At 38.8% G+C, this 19,730-nt stretch overlaps 1 protein-coding gene across 5 annotated transcripts in view; it reads left to right on the forward strand.

Annotated features, from left to right (window-relative positions):
* Positions 1–19,730, forward strand: part of RASGEF1A (RasGEF domain family member 1A) — a 155,759-nt gene that overhangs the window by 98,661 nt on the left and 37,368 nt on the right. For 2 of the 5 annotated variants that reach the window (XM_015633204.2, XM_015633205.2), the window contains one exon: positions 5,033–5,146. The exons of 2 other annotated variants lie outside the window; for them this stretch is intronic. In XM_015633204.2, coding sequence (XP_015488690.1) covers positions 5,105–5,146 — 42 coding nt within the window. In that variant the 5' untranslated portion in view covers positions 5,033–5,104. Of the gene's footprint in view, positions 1–5,032; positions 5,147–6,486; positions 6,795–19,730 lie in introns of those variants that run through there. One more of the 5 variants, XM_015633206.2, reaches the window with a different exon arrangement.

Consider the following 19,730-nt stretch of genomic DNA (forward strand, 5'->3'; position numbering starts at 1 on the left):
AGAGTTCTACATAATGAAACAACAGTAAGGCATAGAATAGCCTTGCCAAATAGTTGCCATTTTCCAGTTTTTAATACTGAAATAAAAGTGCTCATGGTTGGAGATGACAGGTCATGGACAAAGATGATTAAGAAAAGACAACTGTATTTTCCACCTTCTACTTTCATGCTTCAGGAAAATAAGAAGAATCAAAGGCAGTATAGCCATGTATCAAACCAGAAACAAGGGATATAAAATACAGCTCACAAAAGAATCTGCAGCAGGGCCATCAAATGGACTTGGTCCCAGCTGGTGTCTTCAGACACTCCCAAGATTATATTGTTTTAATCAGATTTGTAGTGATGTAACACAGCTAAACTGCCAAGAGTGCATGCCTGCCATACCATTCCATAATTATTATGGGTAGCAAAATGTTGCATTTCTTTGTAAAGAACCAGCATTCTGCTGTGATCTCTTACACCTGAAAAACAGCAACTGTAGTCTTTGCAGTGCTGCCAACATGGGAAAAATTCAGGTGACCAAAACATTTACTGCCACCCTGCAAGGTTTCTACAAATGGCCATGCTTGGCTTCTGCCTGATGAGTCCTGGCAGAGATAGGATCATAACAGGATGTGGTCAAAGGTCTGCAGCTTTATTTTACATGTAGTACTTCTGAGAAGCATTAAAAACTATAATGTAATAGAGAGATTTAATACCATCTAGATCAGTATGACGAGAATATCTGCAACAAATTGCAGAAAAAGCAAAGGAAATCATTTAATCCAATGTGCCTGCTTAACAACAAAAGAAAAGAGGTCACAGGGAAACCACTGTAAAAGAAAACATTTTATTTCTCTCTGTGTCTCTCCATGCTTTTTAAAAATTGAGTACATAATTGCACAGGTGCCACAGGGAGGAACAAGTGTTTGAAGTCTGAGAGCAGCTTTTTACATGAAACAAGCTCAGGTTAAAACACAACATCCCAGGGTCACTTTCCAAAGCACCATCCAAAAAAAGCAGGACCACTCTATGTGCATATAAATTAACCATGGAAGAGAGTTCTGCCCTGTATATTTTGTCCATTTTTAAAGGGTCTAAATGCTGCAATTAGCTCTACAAGCCAAGTCCCACCCTGTGGTGTAAGGCCCTGGGCTAATGCTCTGTACCACTTCCATAAGTCAGTGAGTGCCTCTGACAGCATCAACCTGCAGGACCCAAAGCAGCACAGCCAGATTCACCTGCACCACAGGGATGATGTGCTTTTACACACTTGTGAGGAATTACCAATTTTCACTTCCTCTGCTAGACATTAACCTATGGTCATAGTAGCAGGGATAGCCAAAAGGAAAGTTATCGCCATTTTAAAGGAAAATATTAAGATTGTATCAGTCATAATCTGTGTTTTCCTGGCACATTCCCACATTTAACATGTTTTCAAAGTTTAAGTGACAAACATAATCAAATCTGTCTTCCATTCTACTGTCATTGTCAGGAATGAAAAAAAAATTCCTTTTTTTCAAGTAGGGAGGATGATTTAAAGCATTTTCACTTTCTCACCAGCCCTCATCTAAACTAGTTGCATTGAGCAATCAAAGACAGTCTTCAGAAAGCCACAAATCAGACATCATGAAATTATATTCTGGGTCTTTTTCTAGAGTGCTTCCTCTTTCCTACTTAAAATAAAACTGAAAGGGAAGACAGCTTTATTCCCCCAAGAACTATTTCCTCAAAATTTTCACTACTTGCTAAATTATTTTAAATAAAAAAATAAAAATTCCCACATATCCAAAAACCATGACTCTTCTTTTTTACCTTTGTTTTAACTATTACAAGTGTATATTAAAAATAAAAGTTTAAACATGAAATAATGTTTGGTTCCCACAAGCCTTGCAAATCCCCTTCTAGAGTAGTAGTATTAATAATCACATTTCCAAGGCCAGATTACTGCCCATCTTGTACTTTCTTCCTTGTGACAAGCATCTGCTCCCTTTTGGTAAAAAAAAAAGCAATTAAAATCCTGTAAGAGTTCCCTGTTCTAGGTCAGAATCAATGGCACTGACAAATGATAGTAACAAACCAATGCCAAGCAAGAGACACCAAGATAATTTTAGCATTATAATGAAGTGCAAGTCAAAATATAGCCACTATGCAGATACAAAAAAAAAGAAGAAGAAGAAATTAAATCCATATTCATATGTTGCAGCAGCCTTGCCAGAGCTTAGAGATAATGCACAGCAGAACTAAACTGCAGTAGTAACATTCAGAAATCAACTCTGCTGCTAAACACTTGGAGCCAACCTTTACATATCAAAAATGGAGGCAAAACAAATGACTCCTTCCAAAGTCGATGACTTCCAATGGCAAAATAAGTCTGTGTCTGTGTTTACAAAATTAGAAGTATGAATTACAATCCTACCATGTAGGACTCTTTTGTTCAACAGCACTCTTACAGCTTTCTAGGGAAGTATAGTGCTTCTAACTTGAAGCCTGCAGCACAGAAGGGTTTTTACATAAGGAAAAAACAAAACCACTTGAGCTCACCAATAAACAGCTCTCAAATAGTGAAAAAATATTTTTGGGACATCATTAGTATTATCATAATATATTTACAAGGAAGATGCAGAAGAGACATAAGCGCTAATACCAAGTTTAGCAAAAATATCCTCAAATTCTGCGAGTTTATTGGGTTTTTTTCTCTTCTCCTCCACATCATTGTATAGAAGTAACTGGGTGAATGATGAAAAAAACCCAAGAGAACTTTTTAACTCCCACGGTAGTTTCCCACTTCTTCAAAAATAAACATACCATTATGTTTTTACACTTGCTATAGGTTCCACTACACAACATTCCGAGAGGGGTGGGGGTTTCCACTCTTCAGACATTCTGCAGTGGCTGTGCTAGCAGGAAGTTGCTCTCTTTACAAAAAAGGGGAAGCTGCCTGTCTGCAGTGCTCTGAAGTCACAGCCCACTTTAACCCTCTACGGGCACATCCACCTTCCCCCAAGTCTGATATATCCACAAAGCTGAACAAAGAAAGAGAGTAAAAGTGTGTTGGTTGCCTAACACGACCCAGCAATTCAAAGCACATCTTTCTAGTGTTGGAAGTTAAGATAAACTTTGCCTTAGAATGCTTTTGGCATTTAAAGAGCATTTAAAGAACACACACTACTGGAAAAAAGCCAGTCTTGAGTAGAAGCTACATAAACGTAGTGGCCTCCTGGTAAACATGTTTACTCACAGCCAAAACTAAGCACAGTTGTCTGCTCTGATGCTTTAGGTGCTCTGATGCCATCTGCTCTGATGACATCTGCAGCAGAGCTTGGAAGGCCTGCCAGAAGATTCCTTAATATTTCCAGAGAAGTCATGTTCATCCTGATAACAGTTGGAGAAGCTCCTGAATCAGGAACACATATACTGTTAAAAAAGAACCACAAACAAACACTAAACTAGAAAAAGCCCAACATTTTCACTCCAGTTCCAGCAGGAAGTGGAGCAGCATTTCTTCAATGATACTCTTAACATATAAAAATCTTGCATCACATGAAGGTAACAGAAAAATGTACAAACAACTCAAAACTGCATTTTTGGTATTTCTTGCTTACTTTGTATCTTTCCTTCTGTTTTGATGATGAAAATCAAAGGAAAAAGATTTTGCCTTGAAAACTTTTATTTTGAATTAAAATTAACTCAGAGCTTACTTAAGAATACAGAAACCTTAAAGATTATTTAAAAGTTGGTTTAAGCTAAGATTTTGATCAAGTACTAACTGAAAACAAAATTCATTGGTAACATTGAAATACTCTGGATAATTCAGACTTGAAGGTACAAGCATGTGAAGATTAGTCCTTAATTCCTTATGGCCATAAAGCCATTATCATTCTCATAGCTGACACCTACCCCATTTGGTGTAAATATTTATACATTCAGTCACATATTATGCTTTTGGGAAAATAAGTGTTATTTTTCAGCCTGATTTTCAAGGGAAATGAGTTTTGTGTGCTTTTTCTGCTTGTCTGTCAAGTTCCCTCTATATTTAATTCCAGCAAGTAATTCAAATTTGCAAAAGGGAGATGTCTCAGTGATAAAGAAATATCTGCTCAGAGAAGAGCAGCTCAGGTTAGTGCCATGGCTGAAGTCAAAGAGCTTCAGATGTAACAGCCCCATGAGGCTGGTGCCAGCCAGCTCTGGTTTAACTTCATATTCAGAAAAAAAAAGATTAAAAAAAGGCCTTGAAATGACAAACTGCACCCAAATCAGCAGTATTAATCACAACATAAAGCTCAGCTTAGTAATTCAGCAACAGTGAATTTCCTGTAGAAAGAAAAGGAAAAAAATGGAAAAAAAAAAAAAAAAAAAAAAATGCAGGTCCTACAGAAAACCTACAAGATCGTTTTCAACTTGTTCTGTGGTGAATAATCTCTGTATTTACAACTGCAGTGTGCCTTTGAGTAGCTCAAACCTGGATTCTCTTCAATCCATTTTACCTTAGGTGTCAACAGAATAGCTGCCAGTTTTTCCATATTCTTTTTTTTTATGTCACATTTAAACATATATAGTTAAGGATGTATCCATCATCCTGATGAGATATGATTGTGCTGTCACTTTTCTTTATGCTGTGATAATACTTTCCAAGAAGGAGAAAAAAAAAAAAAAGATTTCATATTCTTCTAGGATCATAACTGCACTAAGGAATAAAATTCCCAATTCCAAGTTTTTTGTGAAACAGTTTAATGGCTAATCAATTTAGCAATATAAATATTGGTATTTTACTAGAAATAACTTCTTAATGACAATTTAAAAGCTGCTGTCACTGGTGGATTTGGGGGGGATTTAACCCTTCCAGTCTTTCTTATTGCCTCTCTCTTCGCCCCTAGTTTTTAAAATTCTGCCTTTTTACCTTTTTTGTATATTATAATTTGTCCTATTTCCTTCTCATGATACTCCCCTCTCTGAAAATATGTATGTCAAATTTTATTCTGATGCTACAATGCATTTTCAGTGCAAATTAGCAGTGTGTTCTAATAGTAATCCATTGCACCCCTCATTTTAAGGGGAAGGAGGCAAGACACATGACAAAAATCATAGAGTGAAATAGCTGAAGTCCACCCACTGGGACAGGCTGGATGGCAGAACCACTGTGCAAAGCTGCTGTAAAGAAATGCAAAGTAAGTATTATTTTACTTTATATGAGTCTTACATAAAAGGTTTTCTTTAATTTTAAAGCACTGGTGCAGGATAATTTATAGTTAGAGATTTATATTGTTCAGAAATCACATTGGCCAGTCTTAGACTTGAATAAAATTTGCTTCAGACATCAGAGAGCAGAAGAATGCCTCTGGGAACTGTTGAAGCCAAACTGTGCACTAGGAAATGCCAGCAAGCACTCTGAAATAACAGTTCATTGCAAAATTTCACATTGTTGATATTTGCTTTCAAAACACACTCTCCTGTCCCCCCCATCCTTCCTTTCTGTCACTTCAGACAAATCTCTGATTATGGGACTCATTCTATGTTCCTCAGCTGTCCACTTCTCAAATCTCATCTAAACACACTCCTCATTTGGTAAAGCCAAACCATTCTTATCCATCACTAGTGTCCATTGCAGAAACCTCCTCCTCTGCAAGCCTAAATTAAGTGTATCCCACTAACCTCTTCCAAAAGCATCCTATTAGCATAAGATCACATCCCTATCTTACCTTTCCCTCCTGTTCCTTCACATTTCCTGTATAGAATTGTCAGTTCCATTTCCATAAAATTATGTCATTGTCTTTTGCCGTCACCTCTGCTTTCTTCCTCATTCTTTACCAACTGCTCTGTTTCCCCAGTCTACTTATTTCCTCATCCTTATTAAAATTTCTTTAATATTTAATAAGATATTATGTAAATATCTTTACACAAAACAAAACCCACCTCACCCCTTATCTGAAGTTTTCAGTAACTACAAACTAAATTACCTACACAGGATATTCCTTTCACTATGGACCAATTTGCCTCTGCTTGGAAGATTTTAGACTGTAGATATACATGGAATGGAGAGAATTTCTCATTTCTTATTATTACTGATTCAGGTCTCCAAGCAGAATACATCTACAGTTCTTTCTGTATGATTTAAGTGAGCTTCTGAAGAATTTCTGGCATGCATTGGACATTACTATGCAAAAAGTCAAGTACAAAGAATTGTCAAACAAAAATTGATTTAAAAAAAATATAAAGCCAACAAGTTTAATTCCAGACTACTAGTACCTAGCTGTCATATTTCCATAGAATACATTGTAAACAGTTTCTAGGCAGCTTTGTAGGAATGTTATATTAAAAAGTAAAACAAAACTGCCAAAATACCAGAATCAACAAATTAAGTCATACTACACCAAAACAGGATTTTTGGAGTAATTTTGGAAGCAATTATGTGAGAAACCAGCCTGATAGAAACGCCCAAAATCTGCTTCCTTTCCTCCACAACGTCTGTGCACAGGTCTTAAGTGGCAAGTGAATTCCTCTAACCCCAAAGGCAGAGGGAAGAACGGGGCAGCCCTGCTTTCACTGAGCCTTGAGGACGGCAGGGATGGAAGTTCCCAGTCAGTGCCCAGCACATGACACCTACGTAACGGAGGGCTGAGACTCAGAATTTCCCCTCGTGCAGCACTTTCGTTTTTTCTGGCTATAAATGTCAGGGGAAGCCGGGGCTGCCCTCGCTCCCCGCACGCTGTCCCGGAGCGCGGCCGGAGAGGCGCGGCAGCGCTGGGCTCCAGCGGCAGCACCGGGCCAGGCTCCGGGCTGCCCCCGCTGCCAGGGAACATGGTCCTGCAGAGCCAGGTAAGTCTGAGCTGTGCTGAGGGCTCTTCTGTCCGCTCCACGTCCTGCTGGAGCCGCGCACAGCTCCAGGAAAACAGCAGAGACAGAACTGTGCTGGGTATGGGAGAGTTCAGCCGCGCGTGGAGAGGGGATTGTTGTTATGCTACGGAGAAAGCGCGTTTAAAATTGTGATGTGGGTTATAAATTCACTGATATTCTGTGCTTAGGTCACGATTAGGTCACTTGTAATGAGGTGATATCACCCAGAAGGAAGATTACCTGGTGGTAGCTTTATGTAGTGGTGGTGTGGTGAAATGGGAAAAGGTTAATATTTCATGTTACTGCCGTTTGTGAACTTTTTGTTTCTCTGAAGGGGAGTGACAGAAGAGGCAGAAACACAGCTTTGAATGAATATTCGCCAAGTGAGATGGTTTCAGTATCGTGTAGGCTGGTTTAAAATGATGCAGGACACTGCATCATAAACACAGAATCAAAGTTCTCTTGCAGGGATGTTTGAATTTGTCTTTTGGAGTCAACCCACCCCAAACTCAGGTGATGCTTTCCAGAACATCAGTAATCAAGTTTCATATTTGCAGCAAAGATGGGTACTCTTTCCCAGAGTCCCTCTTTCTCCAAGTTTAGCAGCAATGCTGAAATTTCAAGAGTAACGGGATTTGAATTGCAACATGCACCTTCTGTTACCTTATGCAGTATTTTCCATAAGATCAAAAAAATAGGTTTTATTTTCAAAAAATTGCAAAGGGATGTTTTCATTTTAACTTCTGCTACATCAAAAATACTATCATGGTACTTTACAGGGAAATAAAGGTTTCTGCTGTAACAAATAATATCCAATTCTGGGCTAAGTTTCTCTGGTACATTTAAGCTTTAAGTGGATTGGTAGAGACCTGATGCACATAAGTCGTGCAATCCCTTGAGATACGATTTTCAAATTAACTAATAAGATATTGCACTGTGTACAGCTTATTTGAAAAAAAACACTGAGCAGCAGCAGCAGCACACAGCTACTGTGCCTGGGATTTAAAAGCTGGATTTAGCTGTCATGTCCATAATTGTTAGTGCATTGGTTATGTAAAGGAGTAGGTGAGAGGAGGGTTTAGTTTCATATTAAGGAAAGTAAAAAGGCTCTACAGAATGTAATTGCAGGATTAGCAAAAAATATAAGGCAGCTTCACTCCACTATTTACATATCAGGGCAATTTATGGAAATCCTCATATAGAAAGCTTGAATAATTGAAAATTAAATTGAGAAACAACTTCATCTTACATTACAGGACAAAACATGTGTTCTCATATCAAAAAATCATATGTGTAAAGAGACTGGTAAATGTTCACAAGAAACTTTAAAGAAAAAAACCCCTTAATTCCCCAATGAGGCAGAATAATATTCAAGAGCTTGTGACCAACACTGATAGTTTCTTTGGTAATATCTCTGCAGCTTTCCAGATATTCAAGAGATCTACATGTCACAGGATTTCTATGCATGAGAACATTTTGACAGTAATTGCCATTCATCTTGAGGGAGAAAGTTAAAGAGACAAAGCAAGTCAATGCTTTGAGAATAACTTTTTAGAGAGAGCCTTACAGTATGGGGCCAACACTTAAGAATGGAGAAGGCATAAAGGCAACAGATGAGGGGAGTAGTTGAACCTAGCTGGGCAGAGAAAGAGGAATCACAAGAATTAAGGGTAGAAAATTGTTGGTTTTGGTAATATGTACCCCAATCACTGAAAATTGAGTTATCAAAATTTTTTTTTTAGCGAAGCTGCTGTTCCAAAACTACAACAACACAAAAATTTGAGATTGCACACAAGAATGCATCAGTGAAGTCTACTGAGTTACTTACTGAGGGTAAGGAAGTGCTAAGGGAGGAAATCCCAGGAAAAAGTGATCATTGACTTTAGCCTCATGCAAAAGCCACACACTGGGGTGCAAATTATATTAATGTACATGACTGCAAAAAGGAGCAATTAAAATAAAATAAAATACCATTACAGAGAACTGGAGTGAAAGTGCTTTGCTTGGAATACATATAAAGACAGTGACTACTGCCTTCAAATTTGTGAAAACATTTTCAGAACATTCCTATTGAAACAGAACAAGTTACTGTTTCTTAACACAGGTGATATATTAAAGGAACTGAAAATATAATGAATGCCTCAATGGTTCACTTGAAATGAAAGTTATTGAAATAGCTATTTAATGCTTTAACTTGTAAGTACCTCCAGTTTCATCCTTTAGCTGCAATGGTCATGGGCTTAGATTGCCCTTTGTCACGCAGCCATCCTTGCACCAGCCCTGGCACAACTTCTGTCCTGTCCTAAGGAGACACAGATCAGCCTTGCTGTCACATCCCATTGGGGCAAAGCTGATAAAACCTACTGGGATTCCAAGGTGACACAGCTTCTTTCATTATCTTTGTCACAATATTGATTAGATTAGGTCTGAAGCCCATCTTTGGCCTGCTACTGACCCATCACATCCCCTGGGAAATTTGGCAGAGTAGGAAACAAAATTGAAAATGACTGGAACAATAGAGATGTTCAAGATGGCTAAAGCTCATGGGACTCACCCAGATGTGACAAGTACTGATTTTTACTAACTATGCATCCTAATACATTAATCCCAAACTTGACAACTACATATTACATTATCTCCTTCATGGTAGTCAGCCTTCAGGAGCTTAATGGCATGAAAATAACCCACCAAAGATTTTAATTTCTTTCACTGGAGTAAATAACAACATGGTCAAAGTGCTGCCTAGCTAATTTTCCCTATCAAAACTTTAAAGAGTAAATAAAGTGCAGTTTGGTTTGCTGTCTGGGCAGCAAACCTTGTATTAATTGTCTCCTGTGGCATGTTTAGTTTTAGATGTTTCACTCATGCAGGACAGCTGAAGATTCAGTTCAGAGAACTGCACAGCTGAGCCATATGGCATCCACCTAATCGTAGCAGTTAATAGCTAAAGACCCCTACACCTGTTCTTATGTTTTCAACAGGCTTTACTTATTGACATTAAATGCGTCTAATATAATACATGCTCTGTGTTGATACAGGCTTTGCAAGTGACAGATTTGATAGTTCCAAAGGAAAAAAAAAAGGATTACTCTGAATTGCCAAATATATTTTCAGATTTAGACAGAATGAAACTTGGAGATTTCTAATTTTCTTTTTCACCTTTTGCAGTACTAGGTCAGTTTTTCTTCTTTCACATGTAGGCTGCTTTACAAATACCATCAGTAGGCACAGCTGAACTACAAGGAGCCTGAGCAATAAGTTCAGTAAATGTCACTCCTTTTACCTACAACTTTACCTCCCACATGTAACACCCACTCCCTCTGACAACACCAAACCTGTGGTTTGAATTTTTCTAAGTGATCTCTTCTTCTCCTTATCTTCACACAGCTTTGCAAAACAGGACAATTAAGCAATTAGTATCCCAATAAGTAAAATAAACACTCCTATTTGTAGTAGGGAAGATGTGGCACATCTGTCCCTCTCAGTAACACCCCTGGCAGAAAATGACACACTGTGATCATCTGGAAACCTCAGGGTCTCATAAACAAGAGAATCCAAATTTGATTTTTGTGTGCTTTGAAGGATAAAGCAACATGAAGCAGAACAAGAACTGTGTATTTCCTTCCAGTTTAGCATGTCAGGACACTGCATGTAGATGCTTGTTTTATTTCCATGGGACTAGAAAAAAACATATCAAAAGAAAAGATATCCAATACTTTCTTCTATATAAAATGTTATTTCTTAAACATATATATGAAAATACATATTCCAGGTTGCTGCTTTGATCCTTTTCACAATTGCTAAGATTCCTTTAAGTCCTAGAAATCCTCTCACCCTGTTCTTAAACTAGTCATTCTTTTTTTTCACTCAGAAAAAAAATTAAGGGTTTCTCTTAATATAATCCCAGATATTTTTATAATAGAAATTTATTGTGTATAACTGACAGATTTGACAAGCAATTAACAATTAGCATTTCCATTGAAAAAGACTTTAAAAATTGAGAGTGCTCAGAGAAAGAACAATACTTTATTATGGATTTATTTTAAATAAAATTGCTTTAAATACACTCTAGGATACTTAAATTGAATGAGATTCATCTATCTATACCCATAAATATTACTCCAAGTCCAAATAAATTAACACAATATATCTTTACACACTGCAAAATCTTACCTGTAGGTTATTACTGTGCAAACTTCAATTAAGATGTAATAACAGCATTTACATAAAAAAACTATGGTTTGCACCTTGAGGATGCAAAAGAAAAACAATATTCTGAGGATTGCCCAGGAATAGCAGATCAATTTTTTTTTATGCTTTAAGGTCTAAAAATTATGGGAGGAGGTTTCAGCCAGAACTAGAAGGTTTTTTTGCTTTGGAAGAGCTCAGTTCATCTCCCAGATAAAAATGTTCATAAGATCCCTTCCTGCATTATCCAACAATATCCTCTAATTAAGTTACACTTATGCCCTTGCTTAACCCATTAACCAAGTTGTATGACAGCTGTACTCTTCACACATTATAAAATAATGAAATCCTGAGCACAAACCAAAAGGAAAAAGTAACCACTCCTCAACACCATAATATAACGAAATAATATAACTATATATATATATAACATAATATAACTTAAAAAAAATAAACATATATTTTTGTTTACAAAACCCCACAGCCATTTATTTTTGCCCAGAGCACATGACAGAAATCTAAGCAGACATTTGCATTGAAAGTCTTCATTCATATTAACATGAGAAAAGCCTTTCTTTCCTCAAAGGAAGTAAAATGCAGTACATGTGTGTGTGGAGAAAATAACTTTTCAGAAAGTTTTAAATTGCTTTAGTGTCAAATAGACCTTGTCTTACTTCTGTGTTCCTACTTCTTCACTCTCTTTTCTGCATTCCCTCCTTACATGCACTACTTTCCCAGCTCATCCACCCCTCCTGCTGCTGCTCCAGCAGGTATGTGCACCCTCCTGCTTTGATCCCTTCTCCATGCTAATCCAATATGTGGCCCAGCTGTCTTTGGCAGCAGTAATTACATTCCTCTCCTATCAATTGCTGGCCTCTTCAGTACCACTGCTGGCTTTGGTTTCCAGGAAGAGGATTTTGTTTCCATTCCCCTCTTCCTTTCACTCCCCATCAGCTTCTGGTCTAACCAAAGAGATGAGATGGAGTCCTGCACACGAGCCTAAGCAAATCCCCAGATCTGCCACCTGGTACTTTGCAACCCAGAAAGAAGAAACTTTAGCTGAAGGCTGAGAGTTCTGGCTCTGTGCAGATCACAGACTGTGACAGAAAGGGACATGACACTGCTGCTTTTGTTTGATGGTTTCTAATGTGTCTTCCCACCAGAGGAACAGAAAGCCAAGACATCCTAAAGCTGGCTCTCAGCTGTATGAGTTTAATGCTTTGCAAACCTCAGAAGGAAGAGGGTGAAGATGCAAAATTTTTGTCAATCATTTGGGCTATGCACAGCTTGCTTGCTTTCTTCTCTCTGGTGATAGTTTCAGCCAGAGTCTAAGGTATAAATGTGTCCTCTGCCCATACTGCCTCTCACCTGCAGAGAAAGAGCTTCCAAGCCAAGTTTGAAAAGTATTACAGAGCATGTCAAAAGAAGTGTATGGGAACCCACTTCTTTGAAATTGCTGACATTTTGGAGGATGAAAGAGGCTTCAAATCTCCAGGGTTCCAGCCTTATAGGCACTAAGAAAAAATAAATCCCTTAAAAAGAAAAGAAACAGAAGGAGAGAAACTGCCTATCTCTGTATTTAGAAGTTCACATATTTAAATCCCTTGAGGAAGGAAATAGTTTGGGAAACTGACAGTGAAAAATAGGAGACTGAAAAAAAGTCTGATTTTTCTGATATGTTTTAATTTAATTTTTTAATAAGAAACAGGTTTTGAAATAAATATAATCGGAAAAACAACACTATTTATCCACCAAAAGGCAAGAAGTTAGGAAAATACCATCCAGAAATAGTCTGGCCAAAATTTAATTTGTTTTTAGGTACTGTACATGTTTATCATGAGCAGTAGACATCCAATTACTGCTTTTGCAACCAATGCAACAGAAATGTGTGTTGCATTTTTTTTTTCAAGTAATAGCCTTCCTTACAAGACAGAGAAACTGAATCCTAAAACTGGTACTGTAAATCTAAGTAATCCATGCAACTCCTTTAGCCAAATTAGATGTTTTAAAGTAAACTAGAATAGCCCTACTACACTGAGGTGGGTAGGCATTATCTCACCTGCTGGTGTCTGCAGACATAGAGCTGGACAACATCTATCTAACATTTGATAACCACTTGAAATGAGGAGAATAATGCTGCAGTACTTGGAGTAGATGGGCAAGTTAAGATAGCAAAGCTGCAGGAAACACACTAAGCTGAGGTGGGGTATGACCAGACCCTGTTACCTCTGCATGGTATGCAGGTCTATGGGCAGAGACTGGGGACAAAATAAAGCAATTGCCAGGTTTCTCTGCCTTGTGCCATGGGGTATCCATAAGTATTTTAGAACTAAAACCCAACAGCAATACTGAATGTTTTCAAATTATAACCAGAATCTAGTTTAGACTCATTATTTTATATTATCTTCTGACCTTGCTTTTGCCACAGGATAAAAAAACCCCAAAACTCTGAAAACCATGTTTGCATACTTAAATGAGAAAAGGAACTCCTATCCCTTTATATTTTTCATTTTTGAAGGTCTTAAGGGAGGAGTGAGAACACACAGTACATAAATAGTTTAACAGACTGTAAACAACTGAAACTTCACCTCTTGCAAAACTATAGTCCCTGTAATTAATGTTTCAGGAATTATATTAAAGTGCACTGACTTTCCCTGTAGACTGGTGGTACCCAGGAGAAAAGATTCTTTGCCTTGAATGAGACCATGAAATTTGATTTGTGTATTCTAAAGAAAGAAATAACAATCTGTTAACTTAGATGGATTTCTTAAAAGCAGCATCTTCCTGTTTTGATCACAAATTAAACAATAAAAATGAAGAAGTCAGGCTGACTACATGAAAGAAAGGGAGAAGCTGTATGAAATAGTCCTCTCTAGTAATTAATAATAATAAATTGACAGGCATTACTTCTGCTCACATGACTCAGAACTGTACTGTAAAATCTGTACACACTGCTAACAGCTCCTTTCTTTAAGGGCTGTTGGTGCTAAAGAAAGCTTGTGAACTGAGTAAAGAAGAATTTAGGGCATCAGTCACCACTGGACAGAGATAACATCTCAGAAACTTCAGGGGTTGTGGAGTTTGCCCTTAGTCTTTGGTTCTTTCTCACCACTCAGAACAATAATCAGGCATGTGAGGACTGATATTAATTTTAGGGAACAGACTCTAGCAGACTTGTAAAAGAATCAAGGAAGATCCATAAATTAAGATGAAGTGCAGCATGCACAGATGTAATGAGCACTAAACCAGTGCTCCAGGCAGAGGTGCCCTTACCAGGCTCTGCCCCTGGCCAGGGTAAGGCTGCCTCTCCCCAAATGCTGCCCTCCCCACTCTGTTCCCATGACAGCCAGCTCAAATTTCACCACAAGTTTTGCAGCTCTGTTCTGCCCCGCAGTCACTGATTAATGCCATGACCCTTGACTCATTAACCTCAGCAGTAACAAAATGGAAGGCTCTGGGTTTACAGCCCCAAATTTTAAATTGGTTTGAGGGTGGTCCTTCCTGTGGGGCAAGAGTGGGACTTGCAGAGATGTTTTGTAGGAATAAACAGAGATAATTTCTACCCCTCTTAGACTTTTCTGAAATTTAGTAGCAACAGAAGAGTAAACAGGTAACTGTTCTAGCACAGCCTTAAATAATTCAAAGGATCACTCTCTTTGCCTACTTGAAAAATTCAGAGCAGGCCCTGTAACAGTAAAGAAGTTTTTAATCAATTCTAAAATCTTAAGAATACAGAAAGTAGATGACACTAAAACTTAATTTATTTTCTATTGGGCAGAATTTAATAGAGCCTGAATGCTCCTCTCAGAAAACTGAAATAGGAACACAAGTTTTAAATAAACTTCTTCTGGGCACATCTGCAGGGAACATTTCAGGATCAAGCAGTCCTTGAAATGTCTCACGCCATTTGCTGGTACTGCAACGCACAAGTTTTAATCACTGCAAGGAGCTTCAGCTGTGCCTAGGAGTTTTGTTCTTTCTAGCCTTCCTAACTGGAAGAATCCTGAAAAAAGCAGGTCATTGCACCACGGGGACTCAAACAATCCCTGTGTTTCCAGAGGGGTGAGGCCAAGCAACGCTGCAAAATGGAAGTCAAATGTTCAGATGGCGCTTGGTGAGGAAGCAGCAAGTGAAAGGTCGGGGCCAGGCAGGCTCTCCTTGCAGCCCTGAGCTCACCAAGCGCACAGCCAGGACAGCTGCTTCCACCTCTGCCTCCCCAGCTTCCTCACCGAGAGCCTGGACCGCAGCCGGGAGCCCCTCCCTGCCTGGCTCTGGCACAGCGGGGCCCAAGGCCCTCCTGAAGCTCAGGAACACACACCAATCCCTCGGGACAGGCAAGCCAGAGCCTCCGGGGCCTCTTTGAAGTACAGGGGATACTGGCTATGTTTCAAAGCAGTGCTAGTACCAAGCAATGAGAGAGGAGAAGTCTTGCACTTTAAAGCTTTGATTTCTGAATTTTCCAAAGGGCAGAGAGTAGCGAGCAGGACTGTGAGGTGGCGGAGCCATCTGGGCAGCGCTGGGGCCTGAGGCCACCCTGGGGCTGGGTCACAGAGCACTCAGGGGCACAGCCCGAGCACGGTGCACCCCGACAGCCTTCTCTGCCTGGAGATGATGGCAAGGAGAGAAAAGCCTGCTGCTGTAAAGCCAAGCCTGGAGAGCAGCAGCAAACTCTTCCCCTCTAGTGCATAGGCTGCTCAGGAGCCTGCCAGCAGGCACTGCCACCAAACAGCTGGAAGAGCAGGCACGGACAGGAGCACAAACACAGAGCCTTGAGGACATTCACCGCTGGCCCCAGGAACAGCTGCTCTTCTGTTCGTGTGCCGGGGCTGAGTCACAACAAGCTGACACTGTTTGGCACATTTCACAGCCGCTTGCTGCAGTGATGGCCTTTGGATGCTTCAGGAGCTTAACTCACTGCTACAGCACTGCTGCTGCTGATACTCTGGTCCCTGTGTTCTGACACAATTATTTTCAATTAAGTTACTACAGGCATAAAAGAAGCCCAAGAACCAAGTGGAAGGGGAGCAGAGAGAAACATAAGTTGGTTGTGCCCATAACCTTAGAGCTACATCTCTAATTCCAATCAAAAAATATTCTTTTACATGATTGTCAGGCAGAAAAAGCTACTGCCAGCATTTCATACCCTGGTTCTGAGTACTCACAATATCTGTTTAAATTAGCAAGCATTCAGCACCCACAGCAATTAACATCCCATAGATAGCATTCCAGTTGTACATTCTCTCCTCGTTCTTTTCTGCTGTGGAAATCTTTATCACACAGGGCTTGTTTTGACAAGAGATCTCTTTTTATTCAAGAATTCTATGTACTTTTCACTCAGATTTTCAGATTCAGTCAGTCACTATATCCTCAAGCTGTAACATCAACATAAAATAGCAAACAGAACTCAACAATCTACTTTCTCTTTTTTAGTAGAAAAAGTCGTACTACATGGTTCCACCAGGGAGATTAACAGAAAAATATTCACTGTCAGTTATGCATTAATAGAAAATTACAACTCTTGAAGTGGAATGGATCTAAAGACCAAGAGAACTTGGGTATTCAGTCTGAATTTTGAGCATAACTGTTTCCAAATAAGAATGAGAACTGAAACTACCTCATGTCAAAGGCACTATCAAAACCTAAACCAATGCTTGTTGACACTGCATCTATAAAAACAACCATTTCTTATCAACTCCCATTCCTTTTTAATTCATATTCCTCTGTACAATGCATCTTCCCCCATGCCTGTAACAAGAAAAGTCATTTATATTTACCTATGTGGTCATAGCAGGAGTACTACCAACACATTTTTCCCCAGACCAAAGTACTAAGACCATCCACAGAACAACAATTGGGTACTTGCCCTGTGCCTCTCACAGAAACCATGTATGACATCTTTCCCCACTGCTTTATTCTCCTTTATTCCCTTATTGACAGTAACTATTCCTTTCACATTATGGACAGCATAGATACAGACACAGCAAAAAAAAATAAATAATGACTAAGAATGTCTCTCTATTTCTGACAACATATGAAATTATGTAATTCCTGATGTGGTACATATTCATATTAATGATATAGAATTAGTTTAAAATGAGCTAATAAATGAGCTAATAAAACATTCCCAAACCAAGCAGGAACCATGCTAGGTTTATGAGGTTTTCACCAAACCTGAAATTTCAGGAGATAAGGATGATTTTAGCATCTTAGGTGGTAATGTAGTTTGGACCAAAAGAAAGGACAGCAGCTGTTTCAGTTGAGTTCTGCATTTGAATTTGAAGGGTTTGTTGCAACCCCTATAAACTCAAGACAAAACTCAACTGGTATGAACTGAAACAAGACGTTTGAGTGAAAAAGCTGCCAGTGGAAACCACCGAGCCTGAGAATCAAAACCAGTGTTTGGACCTGCACTGCACAGATGTCTGGCAAGCCTAATGCAAATGTAATGTTTTCTTGCATATAATTCTAAGCCTATTTTTTTTTTTTCACTGAAACTAACAGTTTAGGGGCCAGGGCAAGAAATTAATTTGAAATGGCATCTCCTAATGAGCAAAGAAAGACCATGGACCCAAGAAAAGCAGGAAAATTACCTTTGCATATTTAGTTCCCAAGAGATGGAGGAGAGAATGAGAGAAATGGAGCTGTGGTCACAGTGGGGAAGTTTATGGGAAACACAACTTGTGTGGTTCAGGCAGCTTGAGGGAGTGCTGAAAGATTTCAGAAGGTGAACAGATTCCTTTCTCATTAATGAAGGGGCCCTGACTGCAGATCCGCTGGACTTGCTCAGAGTGGAAGGCTATTCAGCTCTCTCCTTTGATTGAAAGCATGAGTCTGTTGCTTATGAGCTCTCAGTAGCTTTCCTTTTCATAGGAAGTGGGGGGAAGGGGCAAGAAGGTGGCTGGAGGAGGGGAAGGAAAAGATGGGTAGCAAAAAACACTGGTAGCTGAACATGGGACTTCAAGGGATTTGCAGGACAGGCCTCTGGGGAAAGGTTAAAACTTACAAGGTGAGTGATGCTTTTCCTGGGCTGATTTTTCTCTCCTTATTATTCACTAACATGTTAAGAAGCAAACTGCATCTTCAGTCCACCCTTACCCTCTTATTTTCTCATAATCTTACCAAATTATTTATTCTGCTGGCATGGAACTAAAAAAAAAAAATAAAATTGCTGGTTTTCAATGTATTTTTTTTCCTGGTGGATATCAGCTGCATTTTAATAATGCTAAGAAAGAAACCCGAAGTAAACCAAATCCTAACCATCTTCCCTGCGGCAACAAGGAACATGAAGCCTGCTGTTCCAAATTGTAGACAGTCACGAGCTCTCGTCAGACTTTGTGTGGGCTTGAAATGTTCTTTTAGTCCCTTGCAGCTGAAAACTGAGCACAAATTATCACTAAAAGGATATGAAAAATTATGCTGGAACATTTGCCATAGCTGCACAGGAATGCTCCTCAAAGCAATCAGAAAAGTGAGCAGATTACTTAGCTGAGGTTTGAGGACTGTATTGACAGCTAGCTGCTGCTAACGAAGGTTACTTTTTCATGAGGAGAAAAAGACAAAAATGCACTGAACAAACTGTGTTTTGCTAAGTTTTATCTGTTGCCAGTGAAGAGATATCAACTGCTTCTGGTCTGTAGAAAGTTTGGTTATCTTTTAAACTGAGCAGAGATCTTGGCAGGAAACTGAACAGGCAATTTCAAGATAAATCTAAGTATTTCCTATGTGTATCAACCTGGGATGTAACTTCAGTGCTGCAACATTTGGAGTGCCGTGCTTGATTCAGTGGAGCTCCTAGGTGTGTAGACTATTAGTGGCCGCTTTTACAGAGACAGTGTATCCAGAGTTTAGAAAAATAAAAAAACCATTAGCAAAATCTTTAAATTTTTGCTCTTGGTAAGGTAATTTTTCTCTGCATTTAAAACAAAAAATATATGCAGAATCACTTTGAACCAAGTGTATAAATACAATATAGAGGAAGGAAAAATAAGGAAAAATAGTAATAATAAAAAGATAAGATCATTTTGCTTAGTAATGAAAATAGGGACTTGTGATCATGAGCAGCACCAGAGGGAAAGGAGGGATTAACACTGAACATCAACCTTTACCTGGGTCACTTAGATGAGCTCTGTTGCCTCTAACAAGTTTTGTACTAATAAGCAGGATCTGCAGCATTGGACATGATAACCTAGGGCACCCCTTCCCTAAGATTAAAAGGTTAATATCATTTATTTTGAAAGAAGAAATTGGAATATCCCAATATCACTAACCAAACAATATTTCCTCACTCTTTAAAACATGCACATACATATACCACAAGAACAATGCTAACTTCTGAATTGATGCTCTTTGATATATGAACATACGAGACAATTGGAGACATTCCAATTATCTCCAGTTCAAAGTTAGGCCAAAATTAGAAGCAGTTATGAATAATGGATTAGGTTTTAGTAGAAATGGCAATGCTGCACAGAATAAAGATGAGAGTTTAGCTTAGCTGTGAATACGTGAACCAGGTAAGCCACACTGCTTCCTTAAACAGACACACTGGAATTGCACATCCTCAGTAGTTCGATTAACAAAATACATGTCAAAGCAGGCTTTTGTGACAGATTATAAATTGTTTTCAAATGCAATTCTGATGTTTTCAGGATAAAATTAGAAGCCAGAGTTCCTTATGATTTATTTTATTTAGGGGCTTTTTTTTAAAGAAATAACCATGCCAAAAGTTTT

Source organism: Parus major, chromosome 6 (assembly GCF_001522545.3).
Source record: "Parus major isolate Abel chromosome 6, Parus_major1.1, whole genome shotgun sequence".
Taxonomy (NCBI): Eukaryota; Metazoa; Chordata; class Aves; order Passeriformes; family Paridae; genus Parus; species Parus major.